General features: G+C 39.3%; 1 protein-coding gene across 1 annotated transcript in view; it reads right to left on the bottom strand.

Annotated features, from left to right (window-relative positions):
- Positions 1 to 92: 92 nt before the first annotated feature.
- Positions 93 to 12249, bottom strand: part of LOC111343063 (dynein axonemal heavy chain 5) — a 50970-nt gene continuing 38813 nt past the window's right edge. Inside the window, exons 58-78 of the mRNA XM_088752034.1 lie at positions 11709 to 11864; positions 11168 to 11413; positions 10586 to 10678; positions 10263 to 10367; positions 9790 to 9928; positions 9402 to 9516; positions 9117 to 9273; positions 8471 to 8626; positions 7827 to 7945; positions 7100 to 7302; positions 6590 to 6663; positions 6062 to 6214; positions 5719 to 5785; positions 5537 to 5625; positions 4879 to 5097; positions 4261 to 4421; positions 3904 to 4060; positions 3169 to 3321; positions 2390 to 2449; positions 1641 to 1793; positions 93 to 991 (exon numbers count right to left, since the gene is read on the bottom strand). Coding sequence (XP_088608160.1) covers positions 605 to 991; positions 1641 to 1793; positions 2390 to 2449; positions 3169 to 3321; positions 3904 to 4060; positions 4261 to 4421; positions 4879 to 5097; positions 5537 to 5625; positions 5719 to 5785; positions 6062 to 6214; positions 6590 to 6663; positions 7100 to 7302; positions 7827 to 7945; positions 8471 to 8626; positions 9117 to 9273; positions 9402 to 9516; positions 9790 to 9928; positions 10263 to 10367; positions 10586 to 10678; positions 11168 to 11413; positions 11709 to 11864 — 3162 coding nt within the window. The 3' untranslated portion in view covers positions 93 to 604. The remainder of the gene's footprint in view (positions 992 to 1640; positions 1794 to 2389; positions 2450 to 3168; positions 3322 to 3903; positions 4061 to 4260; positions 4422 to 4878; positions 5098 to 5536; positions 5626 to 5718; positions 5786 to 6061; positions 6215 to 6589; positions 6664 to 7099; positions 7303 to 7826; positions 7946 to 8470; positions 8627 to 9116; positions 9274 to 9401; positions 9517 to 9789; positions 9929 to 10262; positions 10368 to 10585; positions 10679 to 11167; positions 11414 to 11708; positions 11865 to 12249) is intronic.

The raw sequence follows: 12249 nt of genomic DNA, 5'->3' as shown, positions 1-12249 counted from the left end.
AACCAATGAGAGTGTACAGCACCAGTTCATTCTCCTTTACCATTTTTCTCTCCGCAGCAGCAACCGAATTTTAAAGCACCCAATGCTGTAAATAAACAACAAGCTATACGGTGTTTTATTCACGCAAGGTTTTACAAAACAAGTATCAAACGTAACTGAAGAAATCACGTTTATTCTACAAGATTTTCCCCTCTCAAAGAAATTACTTAGATTTTAGGAAGTTTAGTTATGAATCGCGACATTCGCTACTTGATAGTGTTTACCTTTTGGTAGAAGAGGAAAATTCATTAATCGAGACTTAAAATAATAATTGGTTCAAATGTAGGTCAACAGTAGGATGTGATTAAAACATGTTATCATATTGAATCTTTGTGCATAAGATAAAAAGTTGAGTCAATAAATAAAATTTGAAAAACTATATACTCTATGAAAATCTTTGAATATAATATAGTGGTGTTCTGAAAGGGATTGTTGTGTTGTATGACACGGCACACAGTGTGATGTCACACAGTTAATTACATCAGAGGATAGTTTCTACAACTAATGTACGTTTAGTAACACAAAAGTCATCGTCTACCACATGGAATTGCGGATAAACCAACTTTTACTTGATGTCGCACAATAAAGCCACACCGCGTAAAATCCAGTGATCTGGATTCTGATTGGTTTTTAAGTCCACGCTTGCAATGTACGTCAAATCTGTTCTCTTGGGCTTCTTGTATATCGGACACTGGTACATCCGGGCATCACGTCCAGCTGTTATATTGATTGCATAGATGTGAATGACTGGCATAGACGTAAAAAGGACCTTCTGCGTGGGTTCCACCAGTTTACAGCCTCTCCGGTCCCACCCAGCACCATCAAGGTAAAGCCCGTGCACATATACCCCTTCTGCTGGCGGCTGAGCGATGTCATCCTTAAAGAACCGTGTGACGTCATTGTGGAGAACCACACAGTCCAAGGCCCATCCCTTGTGCGCGCGCGTCACTTCCTGCAAAACGACAATAGTGGCTGCTAAGAAATTTTTATGGATTGATTCACATCTAGTGTTCAAATTTTCTCTTTGCAAGCTCATCTAAGAATATGGAAGTTTGTGAGGGTTCTTGATTGTGAATTTGGCTGATAGGCTACAATGGCCCGTTAGTGTTGAGGTGCGTCCGCGAATAACAAAACACCCATGGCTGAAGAAAACGAAATAAATAAATATATAAATACAGAGGACAATAAAATATTAAAAAAACAAAAACAAAAACAAAACAAAAAACGGAAATCTTTAGACCGGTGGAAAGCTATCATTTGCTCTCCCCAACAGCTCTAGTTGCATCAATATAAGTGTTTTTGTTTGTTTGTCTCTGTTTTCTTCCAATTTGGTTGCTTTTGTTTTTGGGCAATTTGCTTCAGCTTATTTGTTTATTTGTTCTTTGAAGGGATGAGCCTGTTGGCTCATGGCCAACCTTTTCCTTTAAACCCACACAGGCAACGGAAGTAGCTAAGAAAATCCAAGTAGTGACTGTGAGGTTGTTAGGTCTGGATGAAATCTTCGCTGGGCTGGTAAGTGAGAAGTGAACAACACTTAAATGTCTGTTTAACAGCGTTGAGTAAATCGACATAAGCCTGAGATGACGTCCCGCAATCTTTACCTGTCTCATGGCGGTTAGGAATCCTTGTGGGTTAAAGAATCCTGTCATCCAAAACACATTGGGTCTTCCTTCAAAACACCAGCTTCTAAACTGGTTATTTCTTTCCAACAGTTCTGTGTACCAAAATCCGAGCGTGGAGGATTCCCATGATATCTGGAGTGACACAAAGGTGAAAAAGACCATAACTAAATTGGCAACAACTAGGGTGAGTTAAAGAGACAACAAATACTCAATTGAACAGTTGTATGCTTGGTGACCAAACCTTTGAGATCGACTAATTTGCAAAACTATTCGCTATCAACTCCCTGAACGATAGAGAGTGAAATGGGTGCAAGTGGCGGGGCCTATTTTTTTAAAATTTTCCTATAATAACATGAGCCTGTCTTATTGGCAAGTTTTAAAGGAATAGTCATTCATATAACACCAATTGGATCATTCGCTCTTCGTTTTTTAGGCAAGAGAGTTGATTCGGGCTCCATTCTCGTCAACAATCACCCGATGGAAATCTCAAAAACATAGTCTAACTGTTTAATAAAACGTTTTTGGCGTGCAGTTGTTTTTCTTTGCTGCGGTATAAACTCCGTACACAGTCAACTTGCCACTTTAAGCACTGGTAGATTTGCGAAAAAATCGCAGAAGAAAGTGAATTTAAGCTAGTGGATTAGCGCCAAAATCGCTCGACGAGTGATGGCGTTTAAAACTTATTCGCCCTTGTAAACATTAACAACGCTTCCCTCGTTTTAACATACCTTTTTCCAGTGAGTAGGAATTCGGGCATCGTACATACAATCAAGCGAATCTCTGAGAGTCTGAAAGGGAGCAACAACGTGGGCGAAAAAAAGAATGAAATGAATAAGCTTTGTGAATAACTCATTCGATGTTGGAGTCTTCACAAACAAAGCAAGTAGGAACAAAGAGAGGAAAAAAAGTAACTGCGTTTGTATTTCCCATAACAATAAAACAATATCTAAGTCCCATTAAAAAAATCAAAGAAATCTGTAATCTCATTTGCTCACAAAACTGTATTCATTATTATGCAAAAACGCCATTCTAAATAGCCCATTTCCTAATTACCTCTTTTTCAAAACGAGGCCTGGTGCTCAACCATTCTTGTGAAAATGAGTTTAATTTGCATGTGAATGAAAAAGGATTAACATATGAAAGGATGAGCACCAGGATGCGTTTGAAAAATGAAGCCAAGGGTAATTTGGAAATGGGCTATTGGTTGAGACTTGTGCGTGCTCCTTCATTCAACGGTAGATGAACACAGTTTCTAACCGTGTAATTAACGAAGAATTCTTCACAGCATCGATTGACAGCATTGATAGACAGAATTTGAATTTCTCGTTCTTTTTACAGGCAGTACAGTTTATTTGTTGGTAAATCAATTGAATCACTCTAGCATTTACACGATACTAGTGCAGCGCTGCATGTTCATCTCCCGTAAAATTGTCAATATTACTACACTGAAAGATAGGAAATCCATTATTTCAAAATGAACACATTAGTCAGAACGTACAAAACCTACCTCGCTCATAATAATAGTTCCATCGATGGCAAGTTTAAGGTCCGTCAGTGTCTGCCGTACAGCGGTTATTACCCTTTGCATTCGGTCAATTTCTTGCCTCAAGAAAATATTCATCGGAGAAAGAGCGCCCATTTTCTGTAGTCTAGATTTGACCTAATATCGAAGAATACCTGTTACTACTTTTCAAAGACAAGCGTAGAAACTTCCGAAATAAATTCGGACATTCAATTGCTATTTGTTAACAATATGAGAATATAAACATACTTCTTCAAGTCAACCCTACAAACACCGCAATTCACATTTCTCGCGTCGAGCTATGTGAAAGTTATCTTAAAGATAAAACACTCTATCCTGTAATCCAGAGCCAAGATTTACACTGATAGCAACATGTTTTCCTGAAACACGTGCACAAACGTGATGCCAAACTGATGCCACGTGATGGCAAACGGAGACCATTGAAAGACAACAGGATCGGTTTAGACAAAAGCGAGTTTACCATGAACAGGCATCTTGCAAGTCGTAACTTGCAAATCGAGTTATTACGCTAGAAAGATGGTAATTGGAAAGGTCACTTCATTCCTGATAATATATTTGCTGATAAGAAAGGGTTTACAAGGTGTTGGATTTTTTCTCACCACTTCACCATTTCTGTTCATGAAATCCCGCAAATAGAAAACAAAAATTGCAATCCGTACAATATTCAAAGTGTTAAGAAACGGCAGTAATTCAGCTCACCTCATGCGCAATGTAGTTTTCAGGTAGCTTATCAAGCATGTCATCAGCCAACCGCTGGACAACAGCCTCGCGGGTTTCTCCTCCGCCACCAGAGCTATCTTTCGGTTGAATGCTGAGAATAGTGTCCAGGCAAGATTTGGCCAGGTTACTCTGGTAACTAGAACAAATCGAGAAGAATAAGGGTGTCTTTAACAGACAAACAGTTCCTCGGATATCGAAAAAAAAAATAGTTGCCATCAATAGATTTTTATATACCTCTTGCGATCGCGAAATACGGTTTCTTGAATGTATAATGAACAGACACTAGACTGCAACAACGATGGTGAAAATATATTTGATGTATTAGACATAACTCACGTGATGTCTGCGTTAGGATGAAGACCAAACACCTCAGGGGAGTCCACAAGGGGAAGAGTGTCAATGTAGTCCATATACTGCGGTACTGAAGTACACTTTGGAATGGTGTAACCTTTGTAGAAGTTGAAGCTTTGCTGAAACATCGATTCACTAAACCAAACCTGTAAAGGAATCAGCAACGAAATAGCGATTTAGGGCCAGGTTTACTTGCACGCCAAATGGCAAGAACTTAACTTTTTTGCTTTCTGCCATTCGGCCATTTGTGTATTATTACGGCAGTAGATGCGTGTGTTCTGAATAGGACGTAGATAAGTTTCTACCTTCATGTTGAAAGTGGTTAAGAACCAGAAGAACGATAAGCAATATCGGAGGTTTAAGATCTGTCTCAGCCCTTGTGAATCGGTGACTGTATCAGAGTATTAATAAATCTTAAAGTTATTGTTATGATCACTAATCGTTTGATACTCCAGGTACAACCTTGTCAAGAGTAAATAAATCTAGCTAGACATAACTTTGGAAAAAAACACAGACTCACTTAGAGTCTAGAATGATGTCATGCACAGAGATTCAAAGCCCGCCTGAACTCAGGTTCAAGGGAAAGTAAAAAATGTCAAAAACCTTGGCAAAGGTGTTCAGCAGTCGTTTGTCGAAGTCATCTGTAACTCTTCCTCCATACTGCACCTCTCCCAACATGTACCGCACTGTGTTCCAAGACACGCCCTTTTTGATGTCCATGTCGTCCAGATGATTTTGAACAAACTGCACACTGGCCGTAAAGTCTGCTTGGTTAAATTCGTATGGTATATTCCATCCTAAAGGCCCGTACTTTCGGCGCTCCTGAAGAAAAAAGATAGAAAAGTTTTCTTGAAAGTAGCGACGTACTTTTAAGCCAATAAAAATAAATTAAGAGTTGACGTATTTTTGATTCCTTCAAAAACGTTGGGCATTAATATTTCAGTATCAGCAACATGCTACATTTAAGAAGAGGGCGTGTTCCTTTTGGTTGGAAAAAGGATTGACGATGCCCGCCTTAAAAAGCCTGTTTTGCATATTCTATGACTTTATCTTTCTCTACAGATATGGAGCAAGTGTCAATGTAATCCACATTGTCAAGCTAACACACTAGTTCACTGAAAGTGAAAGGAAGAACCCTCGAGTTGGAAGAAACATTTCACAAACAGAAAAACAAAATATTAAGGTGCCAGCTTTACTAGTACTGGAACTGAGAACAGCTAACAACTTCAAACGTAATAAATGAGAAAACTTAGATTCTTACCTGAACGGTTGAATGGAGAAAAGCCACACCATACAACATCGGTTTCCACTGAAGAAGGTTACTGACATCCAGTTGGTCTTGACTGATTCCTGCAAACACAGTGAATTATCGGCAGTTAAGAACCATTTACGAGAGTAGTTTAGGAAAGTAAGATCAGAAAGGAGTATACCAAACCAACTCACCATTATAGGTTCGTTTGAGTCCAGCTCGAAGTCCCTGGGGAGGCTCATTGGTGAATTTTATTGACATCTGTCAATTTCATTTATGAAATGAAAACATGACCGTGAGTTGTTTGGCATACAATTCTTTAAAAACTACGAATGAAATACTTTCCCATGATCTAACCATTTGAATTTGTTTATTTTGAAAGGCTGTGGCAATCTAAATTTTAGTGCGTATGCATCGTTTTCTTCTAAATCTTCCACTGCCACAGAAAGTCTTTGTTTCCAACGAAAACGAAGCAAACCGGCTTTTAAAAGAGGAAGGAATGTGAGAAAAGATGGCAATATAGGTTCGCCCACAAACCTGCAGGAGGCCAATGGGAAAGTGAACATGTTCCTCTGTGGTCATCCACAATCTGAACCCGTCGTGAACCTGCTCAGTGTCTACAACGGTATCCATGAGCTCATCCAGGAACTCCAAACCAAGGTGACAGTTCTGAAGAAGAGCCCATCCGCCCTAAAACGACAGACAATAAATTTTAATAAACAGGTTGTCCTCGAACGTCTGTTGTCATTTCCTGTAGCACATGGTCTGTAGACCTCTTCCTTATAATCACACCATAAATTCCAGAAGAGATTTGCATTGAACGGAAAATCACTGCAACCATTAGTCAATGAAAGCTAAGCTAGCTACATACCACGTGAAGTGACGCACCCAAAACCCCACTTTTCATTGTATAACCAGCGACTCTCCATACAAATATAAGTTCTGCATGAACTAGAATGACGGGAGCCATGCCAAGAAAAAATCGTGCGAGTAACCCCTTGTTCTATGTCTTGATAGTGTCTGCTTAAGAAGTTGTAAAGCATCATTCGCAGGCTGGATACATACCGTTTGCATGAACTGTCCGACTAGTTTCCTAGCGTGAATTTCTTGTCCTTGTCCCATGGAAATGGCACGGCAATCTGCATTTGAGAAGGAAAATAAATTAGTTTTAGGACAAGCTGTGTAACATCTAAGGGCACAATTTTTACTCTTCTTGGTTTCTTTCCGATTCAAGAGAAAATTAATTCCAAAGGAAATCCCACTCAAGTTACTTCTAGGTCCAAGTTTAGCGTGTCTGATATCCCTATAATGATGGCACATGTACCTCGCATATTCCAAACTAATTTTGACATCGTATGGGATGTCAACCCTGAAATAAAATACTAGATCCTAAAAGGATTCCAGAAAACTGAACAATCTAAAAAAAACCAAAATGGGTGAGATTGTTTTTGGAGTAAAATTGTCATAGATTTGATATCTAGAATTGACCCTCTTATGCTCTAATGTATCCCAGTTCAAAAATGAAATCCGTGCTAAAATTTTGTTGAAACCCTGAATGTCTCCTTTGTTCCTTACCGAACTTGTGTCTCTTGGCAAGGTTTTCAATCTGGCTTGTCGGATCTGAGCCCATGGACAGAAAGTTAATCAGCGGTGTTTTGTTATCACTCTCTTCCCAAGTCTTCTCCAAATCGAGGATAACGTTCTCAGCGTAGTTGGGTCCCATAGACTCAGCGATGAACTTCCGCGCCTGCGCCATGGTTCGGTCGGGACACCAAGATCTAATGATTTGAGTGAAAGTCGTGAAAACCATTATCTGTGAGTATTAGCTCGTAACTTGGCATTCACATGTGTAAACACAAACTAATTTTTAGACACTGTTATCAAATATCCGAACGAAGATCAAGGCAACCAATAAAACCTGCCACACTCCAGGTAATAGCTTTCGTAACTCAGTTACAAGTAGTGCTTATTTGATATCTGAGGGGCAGTTCGTTTGACGCCTAAAGTTTTCAGTCTACAAATTTCTGTAAATGCCTTTATTAGTCTCCCAATTCGCATCAATTCCTTTATTACCACCCACAGGACAAATGAGATAAACTCAAGATAATTATCATCTCCAAGCATATCCGCGAGCAAATTGCTTATTTACAACTTTTTGACTTTTGTCTGCTTTCTGGTTTTGTTTCTGTTTTCTTTTGCCTTTGTTTTTTCAACATGCTTACGGTATTTTTGAAAGAGCCGTTTTCTATATTACCAAATTGATTTTTCCAAAAAAATATAAGTTCCTTGGGTAATACCAAACCTGATAAGCAGGAGTTTTCTAAACGTGTCCAACGAGTTTGCATATCCATCAGGAATGTCCGCTTCTTCAGGTGCATCCTTGTCAAACCAGTTTTTCCACTGTTTTTCGTTACGAGCGATCTGGAAGTTAATTAATTTGCACAAATAAAATTGATGATATTAGTACAAAAGAAATGCTCCTATTTTCCTCGTACTGACGCAGCGGGTCACACATGTTGGCGTTAAACTATTGAAAACGTCTGGTAAAATGAAGAGTCGCTAAAAATACAGTTGCGAAGCAAGAACCAAAATTTATAAAAACTGGACACAAATTCAAGCTCCTTTTATGCTTGAAATTCAGGGCAGGTACCATTTTGGATCGTTTGACGTGATATGGTTTCCACTTTTTCCGCTGAGTTCCAAGGAGATCACGCGGATACTAGTAGCACCTGTTAAGCGCCACAGGCAAAATTCCGAAAAAAATAGCCAATATCTATTTTGATTTTTTACCTGACTGAAGACTTTATTTCCATTTGTGCCGACAATTTTGTTTCGTTGGTGGAGGTTTCCTTTAACGGTGGCAAAGTTGTAAATAACCAACTTGAAAACTTAAGCTAGATTTTTTCAAGATGGCTCTATGTGAAGTAGCAGCTAAACGATCTGTACCTGATTCAGTATGTCTGAGAATTGCGGCAGTTTACTAAGTTCCACCAAGTTCAACCAGGTCATATCTGTAATCCATCTACAAGGCTTTGGCTGGACAGCTTTCAGGTCTAAAGAAGCTCCACCTTTGATAAGTGTCATGAACTCGCTGTGTTTTACCTGTGGAACACAATCACCTGTTATGACATAGCATTCGTCCGCTCCCTACCAGCAACCTTGCTTAACTTAAGGGCAGTTAAGCTTTTAGAGACATTCTTTCAGTTTTGGCAAAGGTTTTCATACTCTAAATTTATCCTCCGTAAAAGTTTCCTCATCGTGTGGTCAAATTCATAAATTGTCCTTTTCTCAAGCTCCCTTGTCCAACGCGCGTTCCTGGAATAGTTGTTCACTACTCCACGGTCGTTCTCAAAATTTACCATCTTTCTCGCTACCCTTTAAAGGAAGCATTGTGGATACTAACAGTTTGCAGGACGCTTATTACATAGAAACTCAGTCTTGAATATTATACCTTACCATTTTGAATCTTTCCATCCCCCTTCTTGTTTACGGGAGGCTATTTCTACAACGGTAAAGCCCCCTCGAAGCTTAAATCGAAATCAGTACACTCTTAAGTCGAATGCGAAAGAAGCACCTTTTCAATAATACTGACCTTCTTATTCTGTAGATCAATCTTGAGGGCAAGGAGAAGCGTAAACAGAAACTTGTGATTCTCAAACAGACCACGGCACGAGTACCTCCACACTTCGTACGTCAAGTAATCTATGATGTTGTGTATCCTCTTGGCGGTAATGGGGGATGGTTGAGACCTGAAAAAAGTAAACCATGTTGTTTGTTTTTTGCAACTGATCAGAAGCCTCGTAGAAGCAACTTCTAAAGAAAGTTGAAAGTTTTACATAAAAGGCCTGGGATGCATTCCATCAAATCAAATTCTCACCTCGCCATGGCGTTGTCGAACAATCCCAAAAATTGCTTGAGTGAGGTCTGGTACATACAATTCACCATACTCATTTCGACAATCAAGAAGTATAGGATACTGCCACGGGTGGCCACTGAAATATGAGAAACGAAATTAGATATGTTACAATATCCATCCATACTTAAAACTTACATTTACTAAATAAGAAATAGAAAATACTTTGGCCGCTGTAAGGTGGAGAAGACCATTCACGAAAATCTTCAAAAACTGTCAAAATTCAGCTTGCAAATTGAGAGGAAAAATGTTCACGATGATGTCGCTCATTCATCCAAAGAATTTAAAGAAGATAAGGAGAAATACTTCAAATTCTCTCCCAACTGCGCGAGCATTGGTTCCAGGTACTCACCAAGCCTAAACTCTTCTCTTGCGCCGTTGATCTTGCTCTCTGTGTCAGCGGCAACAACAAGCTTTTGACTGACTTCTTCTGCTGTGGCCTTTGTAGTGCTGAGGACCTCAATCAGTGATTCGTCATCCACAAGGGAACCCTAAAGTGAAATCAGATCAAGTAATCTTAGCAACAGGGCTCGTATGGATCAAGATGCACTTGCTTTAGTGATAAAACTGAGCTCAAGAATGATCCTTGGATAAGTGATAACCACAGCGAGAACCAACACCGAAAACATTTTTTCGTTTTAATATCAAATTTGAACCCGAGAACTGAGCCCAAAATTTAGCCCTAACGAATTACAGCTACAAGGAGAGCCAACATAATGTAATGTTTGAAATCGCTCCCTCCCATGTTGACGAGAAAGACACCCAAGTTTATGATGCAACAAAACGTTTGAAACCATTAACTACACAATAGATAATCATTCACACCTGAGTACTTGTAAGTCTGTAGAGCAAATTATCTTCCAATTCTTTCATCTTCCTTTTGTTAGAAGCCACGTCCTCCATGAGTTTCGTTCGCTCGGCTTCCAGTTCCTAGAGATTTGCGATAAAACTTACATTACATTCCGAATATTCCTCTTAGGATGTACAATAGTGACAATTATCTGTAACGAACTACTTTTCTTCTCTTCCTTTTAGGAGGGGAGGGGTACAACTTCATTCTTTTTTCTTTAGAATGATTAACGTGATCCAAAATGAAGAATGGACAAAAAAGGCTGAACTCGAGTTCCGTCTATAGAAAGGAAACTTACCGCTTTCTCAGTCAGGATGACGCGACCAAGCAGCTGATCTTCCAGGCCCTTCATAGTTACAGTGAAGTCAATGATGGATGTCCGAGCACTTATCTGTTAACAAAACATACAAATGAGGAATATCTACGTATATTCGTGGAAAACATCACTCCTAGCTCTCCAACTGTTAGCAAAATAAAAATGGAGAAACGGCTACGCTAGTTTATTTCTCTAAACGGTGGCCCTATGACCGTTCCTATACAAAGTCTTGAAACAAACTGACCCTTCACCCTTTAGATGTGGCAGATATATTACATTGAGCATATAGGAAAATACGTTGGAAAATTTTTACGTTTCTACACATATTCAAGTTTTTTAGAATGATTTCGTAGTCATTGTAAGTTTTATCACGACCCCATCAGGCTGCTAAGCTTTAATCACCATCGCGTTTAATTACACCATTCTCGCTAATTTCTCTCCAGACGTGTTCCGAAAAGCACATCGAGGATACCTCTTATTCATGCATGTAATCTGCGAGGATCAAGTATTTAAATTACAGCGAGTAAATTTCGGGTGCAGTTGTAACTGACAGCTGTCACTCACCTCAGGTGTGTATGCAGGATTAGAGAGTTTCGTCGTGATGTATAACATAAAGCCCTTCATGACATCAATCTCTTTGTCCCCAACTTTCACTTTTAGTGTGCTTCCACTCTTGATAAAATTCTTCTCCAACACGTTGTCCAAAGCTGGGTCCAATTCTTCGCCCACGTCCTCGATGAGCATTGGTCTTCCAAGCGACAAGCTGTCCTCGAGATGATTTCGGAAATACTTGTGATTCAGTGAGGTCAACTGTTGAGAGAAAATAATAGGCTTTAACAACAGGTTACTGTATAGTGAGAACAATTCTCAAACTCTTTCAAGGCTATAAAAATTCCATGACTCTTCATAACTCTACATAGTCTTTACCAGAAACATTTTAAATGTTTTCCACACTCACAGCTTGAGAATTCAGCTTAAAAGAAAAAACATTCATTATTTTGGAGTTCTTAGAAAAATTAGATTCGGCTATTAAGGTTTTCCACGACCCGTTCAACCCTGAAAAGTCACTTTAGTGATTTCACCCAAACAGATCAAGCCCTCAAACCTGTAACTGACTATCTTTTTCCCTGTTTTTAATCCAAGTTTTTCCTTGACCTTGCGGATCTATCAGCAGAGGGAAACGCGTTGCCTTGGTAACGATAATACCATTTTGCACCGAGAGTTCGTCATTTGGTAAACCTTGAAGGTTCCATTCTCCCACCTAGAAAATAAAAATAGGATAAATCTTATCGATAAGTTTACTGGATGCAAGGCTCGACACTAACGGTAACCAACTAGCCACAGACTGGTATTAAATTCAGTTTTGGCGAATGGTTTTCGATTTCCACTGGCCAGATTGGCTAGTAAACAAACTGAAATTGTCGTAAAGTCTAAGTTGTCACTATCCACTTGGCTAGTAAGTTGAAAAGTTGGTGTCGAGTCCTGTGGATGAAATCCAATCGTAGCATACTTCAGTCCTTGCTTGAAGGTACCAACCTAAGAGTAGAGGACATCTTATAAAACAAGATGTCTCTTGGTGCTGCTGAAACTACTCTTAAAACACTTTTTAACTAAGTGTCGTAAAACCAAAACCAAAGTTATTACAA

The sequence above is a fragment of the Stylophora pistillata genome, chromosome 3 (genome assembly GCF_964205215.1).
Source record: "Stylophora pistillata chromosome 3, jaStyPist1.2, whole genome shotgun sequence".
NCBI classification, from domain to species: Eukaryota; Metazoa; Cnidaria; class Anthozoa; order Scleractinia; family Pocilloporidae; genus Stylophora; species Stylophora pistillata.
This window is presented reverse-complemented; position numbering and strand designations above follow the sequence as displayed.